This window comes from Bactrocera latifrons, unplaced genomic scaffold, assembly GCF_001853355.1.
Source record: "Bactrocera latifrons isolate USDA-ARS-PBARC rearing strain unplaced genomic scaffold, ASM185335v1 scaffold_3, whole genome shotgun sequence".
NCBI classification, from domain to species: domain Eukaryota; kingdom Metazoa; phylum Arthropoda; class Insecta; order Diptera; family Tephritidae; genus Bactrocera; species Bactrocera latifrons.
Window position 1 is genome coordinate 846461 of NW_017536629.1, and position 11849 is coordinate 858309.

The following is an 11849-nucleotide window of genomic DNA, read 5'->3' on the forward strand; positions in this document are numbered from 1 at the left end:
ACAAGTTCCCAACGATTTAGCAGCACAGCCCCCACAGTCCCACATCAAGTTTAGTACATTTTGATTGACCCTGGCACGTAAAAAAAAATTATTGGAAAAATTATATATGTATATATATTATGAGAAGCACTTTAGATGCAAATCAACGGTAAATTAGTGAGCGAAGAAGTGTTTTGAAATTCTTCGTGTAGTATTTTTAAATTGCAATCCCATTAGAAAACGAAATTTTTTAAATCAAATATTGTGAAGATAATCAACCAACAATCTTAATTGACCGCGTCTCAGCTGGTAAATTATATTTTTGAAAATATTTGCAAGTGAATTTCGCACGCAAACGTATTTGCTTACTTTGCGCTTTGCACCAGTAGCAACGCTAACCAACCAACCAACGCCCCATTCTGGTACTCCGACACACCGTCACCACCACCGACCCGCTACTGTAGCAGCAAACTGAAAATGTATAACTTTTGGATAATCGTTTTATGTCTAGGATTATTAGCAACCAAGCCAATAAGTAAGTAMAATTCTTGCCATTACTCCATTACACTTACATTCGCATACATATTTACATATATATTATATCTAAGGATTCACATATATAGTATATAGTATAGTATATCCAACCAGATAGCTCGAGTGAGTTTGTTTACTTTGCGTAAGCTTGTTATTTAACTTTGTTAGTAGCTTGTTTACATAAATGCAATTGTAGGATTGTGACTCACATACTCATACATAAAAACCTGCCAAATCAAATTGGAAGGTTGGCTGCTCGTTAAACGATTGCTTTTGTTAGATTTAAGTTAAGTAAGGATGTTCAGCATTGTAATGCAAAAGTAACTGTTTTCTAATAGGCAGGTCTGTCCTTTGTTTTTGCCGTAATTTTAAAGGAAATCGTTTAACATTGCTTTAAGTATAAAATGTAAGTAAAATGAAAATTTTTATTGAGTGAGATAAAAAACAAAATACTTTGAAAATATGTTAAATTTATGCTGAGCTTTCTGTAATATTTATTTTAGATTTTCCTCTTTCATAAACTGTTTAAAAAGTGGAGAAAAAAGATGTAGAAGTGGCTTACTGGGGAAAACACATATAAAAACCGCGCTGGGTAAACTACCACATGGTGAATTTTTAACTCCATAAGCGAAATTTGTTTATAGAAAAATATTTTAATGTCAATAAGGATTACGATATCTAGTGATAATTCCAATTGGTGAGAATTTCTTCTAAAAAGGAGTTTTCTTTCTTTTTTTCACGGGAGAAATTTCCCTCCAGCATTTTTTTAACCTGAATAGGAAATATTAACGAGTTATATCCAGTTAGAACGCCGAAAAAAGCGAATTTTCAGCATTTTATCTGAGAAAACTGAATTAATCCAAAAATTTATATACACAATATGGTATCTTTTATTTGAATTTAAGACTTAGTATTAGTACAAATATTAAATAAAAACAAATCAAAAAAATAAAAATAAAAAAAACCTTTTAATTAAAACAAAATTTGTAATAAATTACCTGTCTCTTATACACATCTAGATGTGTATAAGAGACAGGTTTGAAAACACCATAAAACGCGTTTTAAGATTGGAATGTATCTCGAAGCACTCTGAATCGCCTTTTCAAATTTGCGTGTAACTTCGGAAATATTTACAGGAAATATATAGAAGTTTCTGTGTGCACTCTTAAATATATAACTGTTAAAAAAAAAAATTTTATAATATAGATACTATACAAATGAACAGCGTGACGAGCTGAGTCGATTTAATTGTCCGTTCGTCTGGCTGTCTGGCTGTATACATTAATGCAAAATATTTAATTTTTCATCAATATTTATTTTGCCGCCTTCAAAGTAATCCTAAGCAGATGTAATCACTTTTGGGGATGGSCTTAAACTCCTTCAGTAAATTTTCTTCTATCTCTTCGATAAAATGCAGAATATGGTAATTGATCGATAGTACTCATTGCATTTTTAGCTCTAAATTAGGACACAATCGTATTCTTCTTGAAAAAAAAAAAAAAAAAAAATCAACGCATTTCATATCCAAAATACATCGAAGGGATTCGGGAGAGATGTTGGGATCTTTTCCCATCTCTCTAACTCGTGCCGATTTTCAAGCACATTATCGTCAGCTTTTTTAATAGTTTCATTAGTTGAAGAGTTCGCTGGTCGTCCAGAAAGAGGCATCTCTTAAACGATCTCTCGACCGAAGCTTTGTATCACTCATAGGATTGTGTTTATGATAAAACTGATTCACCGTCAGCATTTKCCAACATTGCAACAATTCCACACACGAAACTATTCATTGTAAAAATCGCAACGCACTAATTACTGTGGAGTACCGACTTAAGTATCTTTTGTAAACAAACTGGTTGGCAGATCGCACACATATTAGACATGGTAATTAAGAACAGTGCTAAAAACTTAGAAAAATACATTTTTTGGATTGAAATATCACTTACCCAGAGAATTTTATTACAATTTCCGTCTGCTTTTTTGTCCTAATCCACTATACAAATGAACAGCGTGACGAGCTGAGTCGATTTAGTCGTCTGTCTGTATATACATATGTGAAATAGTGCTACAGTTTTTGAGTTATTGATTTGAAATTTTGCACCAGTACTTTCATCATTGAAAATCTGCTCATTTGTCGGGTCCGCCGATAGTGGCCCACTCTGGCACATATGTAGCTTTAATACAAAGTGAACGATCCCAATCCAGTGGTTGTTTTGTAAACTTTTTCATTTATAAAGGTATTTTCACAAAATTWTGCATGTCTTAATGCCTCACCGAACAATTTTTCAAATTATTTGTCATAAAAATTTATCTGTAGCATCTTTTTTTGGGGTGTAATGATATTAAAAATCAATAAACAATTTTTTATATAATTAAAAAGCCTTTTATTATCAGTTCACTTTTATCAAGTTAGGTCTGTAAATGCTATACTTTTTATATAAATCCAATACCAATCCGATGCATTTCTATGAATAGTTGCCAATTTGCATATTTATTTATAACCAACCAGATTCAAAACTCAATAAAATTATTTCGAAGTTCTCTGTGCATAAATTTAAATAAAAGTGCATACTTAATATTATTTTTATTTTATTTACTATTATTAGMAGAGTATGAAATGAATGGAAAAGTTCTTAAAACACATTTACCCAGAAAATTTACAAGTCATGGCGAAATGAATTATTCATAAAAGCAAAGCATAAAGTTAGACCTGCAACTGTATTGAGTGTAAAAATGTTAAAAGCATGACTTTCACTCACTTAGCGGAAAGCTGCAAGAACAAACACTAAGCGCTCATTGACTAGGCGGGTTGTTGAACAACAGAGTTAAGTTGTTGGTGGCTGAAGGCTGGTCCATTGCTATGACGAAGGCAGCAGTATTTATTAGCTGAACAGTTGTTGTTGTGTGCCACAAATTCGATAGCGTTGCGGCTGGAGGAGCGTTGAAGCATGCTTTAAGTTGGATTTGTTGATGCAGACGGCAGACTGGGTTAACTAGCCGACAGTGCATCAACAATGAGCGAAAGCATGCAAAGCCAAAGGGAACCACAATTTTGAAAGTGTGCTGAAATAATTGAGTCAGTGGTGGTGCGGGAAGAAAAATTGAATTGAGTTAATAAAATGATTAAATAAACTCTTTTATTAATGATAAATAGTAATTTTAAAGTATGCTACTGTTAATTTAAAAATAAAACCAAATTAAGAACTTATTCGATAAGATATTCGATTTCTTATCTGATATTGGCTTTTTAATTACGTAATGCTTGCAAGCTTAGACAAGTATAATAAAGCYAATGACACCTAAGATGCGGCACCAGGAAGCCTTTCGTCCTCTCGCTTCAAATAACCAAACAATTTGCAAAGCCGCTTACGTCATTTTGATACGTGGCTTTTGGCATCAGTTAAATACATTGAGTATGTTTGATTAGTAAATCTTTTTCTAATTTCATTAACAAACATATTCTCTAAGCACGTTTGCACTAACTCACCGTTTTATAAAACGATTTTCATACACCAATTMCAATGTGCCATTAAATATGTGGCTTATTTTCCGGCGAACACACTTTCTATTAATAGGTTGGGTTATGTTAATCTGGTAGTCCAATGAGCCATCCATAGACCAGTTGTGGTCCTTTGTGATACCATATGTATTTCCGTTACTTGATATTATTGATAAAACAAAGAACATACCTCGCATTSAAAAGAAATAAATAACTTTCAAAATTTAGCAAATATTTATTACGCGCAGTAAAGGAAACTGATAGCAGCAGTTGACTGGAAACAAAGCTTYACATAAACAGCGTTGCCTTTGGTGCAAAGATTTCGATTAACCACATAAAATTAAAAAATTTTACTGCAATAATTTTTAACTAATATAATATATCATTTTTGATATTTTGTTAATAGTTTTATAAAGTTAAAAAAAAACACAAGAAAAAATTTAAAATTCATTTGTTTCATGTTTATATGGCAACCATATTTATATGCTATAGTGATAAGATCTGTACAATTTCATCAGAGATTGCACTATTACTTTAGGCTATGGCTATTGTCAAATTTCTTGCAGATATCTCATTAAATGAAAAAGTTTTCAATACAGCACTTGATTCCAATCGTCCAGGTTATATGGAAGCTGTGTGCTATAGACAGACAAACGGAGATGGCTTAATCGACTTCGCCTGTCTAGAGTCTAGAGTCTTCGACTTTTTTTCTGGGTGCTATAAACATCGTGGCAAACTTAATATACCGTGTTGAGGATATTTTTTTTTATTTTATTTTATTTTATTAAAGCTTACATAATAAACAAATTATTAAATAAACTAAAGTACGCAGTGCTAGCATTAAAGGCTTTCGGCTGTGTTGAGGATATAATTATTAACGTCTCATAGAATGGGTTGCAATTTTTTTAATTAAAACATGCTAGAAAATTGTCTAAAAAGCAAAATAACATTACATTACTTTTTATGGGTTTACAGGCCAAAGAAAACGATATAATAAAAACTACTTATATTGAAACAAAATCTGAGTTTTGGTTATARAATGGTTATATATTGATTGTATAATATGTGATATGATGTAATGAAGCGTAACCAATAAAATTTGCATTTTAGGTGACGATGTGCAAATTTCAGAAAAAAAAATATATAAATTAACGAGCACAGCTCTTTATTTTTTTAATAACTCTACAAATTTATGAGTACCTCCGGGACATGGTAGACATTGGTAAGTGAGCGAGGTAAGCGATGCTTCATGATTGTATCGCTTACTCCGATCAATAAAAATAACTACGGCGATGTCCTAGGAAAAGTAACAGATCATCCCTTTCGCTTACCATAGGTACACAGAATTCTTCGATGCCACAGTTAACGAAGAGTTCTTTTAAGCCAAGGACAATAGTAGCTTAGAAAAAGAATGTGCATATTACTTTTGCTTTATTTATGAAAGTGCCTGTATGTATTTCGTTATGAAAATAAGTATTTATGWATAAAAAGTAATGAATTGCTTTTGATTTTGTGGATGAGTCTTTTTTCGTTTTTTTCCAAGCAAAGATACTTAATGAAGCGACCTTTGACGCGTATGATGCTTTTTTGAATTTGGTGAGCATACTCCGATTCGGTGAAGCCTTCTACTTTTACACATTCTACAAAAAAAGTTGAAACCGTATGTAGGTATGAATTTCCTTCAGTGATAAAAGCACGAAAAACTTGCCAAATTGTAACGCATTAAAAGCTTCACTTTCTTCGTTTTTAATTAGTATTCTCATATTCGAGAATACTCTTTTATTTCTTAATTCAAAGTTTAAGCACAAAAATAATCGACAATTTTAATTCAAAGAGCAGCTCACCTAAATGCAAGCAACTTTCTCCAAATGCTTGACAATTTGACGAAATAATGAAAATATTTACTTAAACATTTTATTTCATCAACTTGTATTTGTTGTTCACATATTGTATTGAAACGTCTTTCATGCACTTACTTGATTGTAAATATGAACGCGGTAGATTTTAGCCGCATAGCTTACTTTTATGCATTACCTGGTATCGAAGAATTCTACATAGAATTTTCTTCGAAACGTTCTTCAAAGAAAAATCTAAGCTGTGAACCATTATCCCGCTGGGTATATTCAAAATCTGAGTATTCTGGTAAGTTTCAGTTTTCATTTCAAACTAAGAGTGTGATAACTCAAACATTGACTCTGTATAGAGAATCAGCAGATCATTAATCGACTGAAACAAGGCACATGTTACTACCAATCTGATTTATTAACACTATATTTTCATTTTAAGCTTCGTTCTCCAAAGGCAGTACTTTTCTATCTAACTGAAAATAATACAAAAGGTCTAAAACACTTGAAAAATTTATTTTTGAKTAATATTTTTAAAAATTTTGTAAAAAATTAGGTTTGCAGTAATTTTTAAAAATCATTCCCACATGTTTCAGTTTTTATTAAAAAAAATTTGTATTTATCAAAAAACATATTTTCAAACCATATTTTAAATCTGTTTCATTGCTTTGAAAAAAATAAGTGAATAAAAAGTATATTTGGTTATCATTTATAAAATATGGCCATAATTGCTATTAACATTTTATTTGCGCTAAAGGCAACACTTGGTGCTGTCAAACTTCCGCCACCATTTAAACAGTTCCGATGCTGCTTTCACACCGCGAGTGTAAAATTAGACATAAATAGTGATTTTGTTTTGGAATTGCTGGAAAAGTTCGGTTTCTATTTGTTTTACAACTGTTAAGTGAGTTCTCTTGTGCAAATTGCTTAAATTTAGCGAAGGTCATAGTCTTCGTTAAAAATTAATATTATTGATTGTAAAGTGTGAGTGTGTCAAGAATATATGAGCTACTTTGGAAATTGGTTGCATGCGGTTACTGAATATTGCATTTACGTGCTCTTCTTTGGCAAACTTGGAGTTATACACTTTGACACTAAAAATATAATTCGCTTTTATATATCTACGTGCATATCGACAAAGTATAAATAGTTTAATTAAATGYTAGAGCGACAGCTTATTGTCGTTCTTTAGCAGTATTTATAGAAAAAGAAATTGTGACAGCGCCGTCTGCTTGACGCTAGCGGTTAGCTTTTCTATTTGGAAGTAATTAGATAACAACTCGATGGTTCGTTAACAGTTGGTGGGCCACTGGAATTTTTCATCTTTTCAATGATAAAACATAACCTGTACGAAGATGATGATTTTAATCTAAACTAGCTTGCTTTTTTAGCTCTTCCTGCATTATTTTTCCAATGATAAATTCGTACGTCTACCCCTGATTAGTGGCTGAGGGTATTGCCCAAAGTGGCATTTTGATAAAGAGGAGTTACMAAGCTACATACACACATATGTATGTGTAAAACTTATGGAAATAATCAATATTATTTTGAAATTCCCTAGTTGATAGTACTTTGTGAAGAATATTTTTTGCTGTGAACGGTATACTTTTATACTTGGTATAACAAATTTGTTACCAATTTCCCTAAATAAGTGGAATCTATAGATTTCCTTAAAGTTTTGCAGATGGAGAATATATTTATTTCATATGGAAAATATTCATCTTGAATCATACATAATCGCGTGGCAGTGTTGAGCAGTTTCTGAGTGTGTTAAGAGATTGGTTATCGATGAAGTGAATACGAATGAAATTAAGCGGATTTTCAAAATCGACTGAATAATGGAGCCAAGGTTAATCAATCAACTTCTGAGAACAAATGCCCGCTACTACGAACAACTTTTCTAAACGAAACTCCAGTCCAATTAAAAAATCGGATTCGTTGCTTAACTCATAAGCCGGTGCCTAAGAGGGTGATGAACTATCACACGAACTTAAGATTTTCGGTTAGTTTTGCCGATTCGGCCTTAAAAAGTTCTTTGTCACTTCAAACAAAATTTCTGGTAGCGCTTTTGGGTAGCTAACTAGTAATTTAACRGATAGTTGGACTTGTTGGGCGATCACATGTACTTATGAGTTTCGATTAGACTTGTTAATTCGGACTTAAAAAGCTCATTTAAACTTTAATATTAATCCCTGGTAGTGTAATTGGGTAGTTAACCAGTAATTTAAYTGGTAGTTGGCTTGCTAAGTAGTTATTGAAATAACTGCCGAAACTGTCAAATACACTTCGAAAAATAGACGATGTCGCTTTATACACTCAGCAGCTTGGCAGTAAAGTGCATTAGAGCATTATATATAAAATTACATGTCTGGATACACACACACACACATACCTTCCATTTTATCACCACTGTTCGGTAGCATTATTAAATAATTTGGCAATTTTCATGTGGAAAATTGTGTCGAAACAAATTTCGAAATTCCCTCCTGAGTGGCATGTACGCCATAACCCACAACCCACACTTTTTTAATTACGCCAGAAAGTATGCCACAAGAATTAAATTTCATTACACCTTAATGCTGAGAGGCAATCAAAAATTCGCTGCGATACCCATCAAGGCTGCCACGTTACATTAGGGAAGCTGAGTGCGAATTCACATAACTACCATTATACACATGTGTGTGTGGCGCTTCCTGCTGCTGGCTGCGTCCGYTCAGCGTGTGACGGCGGTAATGGCGCGGAGTTAGCACGTACCGACAATTTTCTTGGGCGCAGCGTTTATGGGATGCAACAGCAGCAAAATCAATTTCAAGTCATTAAATGAAATGAACCTTTATTGAGCAACAACGGAAGCAAAGGAAGCACACAATGAGATACACGAATAATAAGATATGTCGAAAGCGAAAAAAAACAAAAAACAAAAAAAAAAATCGACAACAGCAACAAGAATTAGTAGCAGCAGCAGCAGTGGCGACGTGATAAGCTGTAGGAGCTAGTGAGAACGTAAAAACAAGAAATTGGCGAAAAAAGACGGCGATAGAAATAAATAAAGCACAATAAAAACAACAAATAAAAAATAAAGAAAAATAAGAAATGAAAAAAATCGCAAGCAAAATAAATATGAGAATAAATCGACAACGTTGGCAATGGGGAAATGAAAAACCTCGCACAAACAGCGAATTGGAAACACAATCGAAATGAAATGCGAAAAAATAAATTGCGAAACGCAATGGCTGCCATGAACAGTTATAAGCGCACAAAATAAGCGGAAATGATTTTGTTGCTGTTATCGGTGGCAACGTTAAACAAATGCTGCTCTATGCCTTGCCAGCAACGCATTCGTACACACATACATACAAACTGACAAATTTAGTACGTCTGTGTTCATTTGAGCGGCGCTACAATGGATGTACTTGTTGGCACGTACAAACAACAGCAAACACAYACACACACTCRCTCACGCAATCAAATGCCAACCATGAGTTGGCGAAACACATAAACAGCTGATTTAACACCACTACAAGCGCAAGCCAATGTATTTGCCTCCTCCTGGGCTYTTGGCAGCTGCTGATGCGCCTCTGGTCGTGGCTTTAGCAGCTGAGAAGAAAGCAAGGCAAACAAACAAAGCCGCACACACACACACCACTTACACACTCACTTGTGGGAATGTAAACCGCCAAACCATAAGTCTGACAGACCAGCAGACATACCAACAACTGACAGAGACAAGCAAATAACTGCGGTGGCAGCTACGGATACAAACAGCGGAAAGCGAAGTGCGAAAACGTATTGCGATCTCTAAATATTGCTGAAACACTCTCGAAGCACAGCAATTGACTGTGTGCGTGTGTGTGTGAATGTGATTTCGCACTTCACACATATGTAGTGACAAATAAGCTGGTATGGTTGTGTGTGTACGGCGTAGTTGCTTATCATTTGTGCATCAGTGGCAACGTCAGTAATATAAAAAATCGTCTTATTTGTTRTTGTTCTCATTTTTCTGTTGCTGCAAAAGTGTTGTGCTTGCTACAGCGCTGTGTTTGCGTCATGTGGGATTTGTATTTTGTTAATTGCTTATTGATAACTTACGATCGCACACAAGTGCTGGGTAAACTTAGTGATTAAAAATGTCTAGCACATAACATTTTGAGCTGCTTGAGCAGTGGTCTCATTGTTCACAAGAACAATGAAAAACATAGTTCGTACAAAATCCAACTTTCATTATTTCTTGCAGCTGGGAGTGTTGTGGATCGACGCGTGTGGAACTGATTTTTGACCTTAAGTTAGATTATACCTGCAGATGTTGTGAAACTCTAATTACTATCTGATTTAATGAAGTTAAGCACCGACCAACATATGCGGTATAATTGCCGGCAAAACACAACATGGTTAGAAATGGTTTAAATTGAACGAGCTAGAGGAAAATATGTTCACCAGCGCATATAGACAACGAGATATATCACTGTATGAAGTGAATACATATAGACCGATTTCACCAATATCGAAAGAGAGAAAATAGACATATCACTCTGTGAGCAGCCGTGGTTGTGGTCTTATATTGACTCTTTTCGGTTTTAGAGGCACACCTAGTGTGATGGCATAAAAAAAGTTAATTTTTGGGAATTAAAGAAAACTTCATTATCGATTGCTCTGAAAGCTACAGGGCACACTTTTACATTTTTCAATAATATACAGTGAAATAAAAAAAAAAAAACAAATAAATGTTTTCTTTTAACTTCGATGACCTTACCACCCACCACATAAGTCGTTATATGTAACATATTTATCCGAAGCTTTTCTTATAGAGCTAGAAAGAGCTATTTCAAATAAGTCAACGTGAAAATTTTATTTTTTATTACTTAACTAACATTTTTATATTTGAAAACCCGTACGTAAACTTTTGCGCGCCACTGTATTCAAAGAATGTGCGCCTGATTGATATGCTTTGCTCCACGAATGCCTTTGTTGAAATGGAATGACCTTGATTTTGTGCAGAACTGTCTTTTTAATTATTAATCGAAGGCATTTAAAGTGAATGGGCGTAATTTACCAAACGAAGTAAGACGTGTGGGCGATGAATTGAATACGTGCAAATGTGAAGGAAATGTAATAAATTTTTCAAAACGCGTCCAATTGCTCTCAGATAAAATGTGCCCGTACGTACGTAAATGTACGTAAATTGAAAATGAAATTACTGCTCTTTTCAATCAAAACAAAGCAGACAGGCGGGTACGCACCCGCATACACACCTCTTGTTTGTTTGTAAGTGGGCTCACTGGAGCGGAGGCGGCATACAGTCACGTGCACTCACATAATATGCGCGCTGATGATGATTTATTTTATTTTATTCCAGCGTATAAATGTGCCAATTACATCAAGATATGCACACTCGTATGTAAGGGCGGACGCAATTTGCAAAAATGTTTGCAATTCGTTGGAAAAGTATTTGTTTTTAATACTTCGATGATTTAGAAAAGCTTCTAAGCATGGAAAGTTTTTGCTAAAGCTTTGAAAAAGTTTTTCTGGGAAATTTTAAATTTGTTATAAGAATGTTTTTTTCGCACTCTTAACTTATTTTTAAATTTAAAAAGTCCTCTGAGCTTTGAAAGCCTTTTGCTCAAAAAAATTAGAATAATATTTTTGTAATTTGTTTCTAAAATGTTTCGAGTTCTCTGAACCAATGATTTTTCGAACCCTTAACTATTTTTGTTTAATTTTATAAAATTCCTGAGCTTTTAAATCCTTGCTGTGTTTTAAAAGCTTTTTCGTTTAAAAGTCTCTATCATATGTATATAAGGGCGAACGAAATTTGCAAAAGTGTTTGGAATTCATTGAAAAAAATTATATTTTAAACCCTTTGCTTTGGACATTACTCTGAGCTTTTGATGGTTTTTTTGTAAAAGCCCAAAAAAGTTTCTTTGCGAAATTTAAAATTCGATGTAGAAACGTTTAGTATTTCGCACTCTTAACTTATTTTTTAATTTTTTATAATTCCT

At 33.6% G+C, this 11849-nt stretch overlaps 1 protein-coding gene across 1 annotated transcript in view; it reads left to right on the forward strand.

Annotated features, from left to right (window-relative positions):
- Positions 1 to 456: 456 nt before the first annotated feature.
- LOC108970332 overlaps positions 457 to 11849 on the forward strand; it is a 125162-nt gene continuing 113769 nt past the window's right edge. Inside the window, exon 1 of the mRNA XM_018935660.1 lies at positions 457 to 514. Coding sequence (XP_018791205.1) covers positions 457 to 514 — 58 coding nt within the window. The remainder of the gene's footprint in view (positions 515 to 11849) is intronic.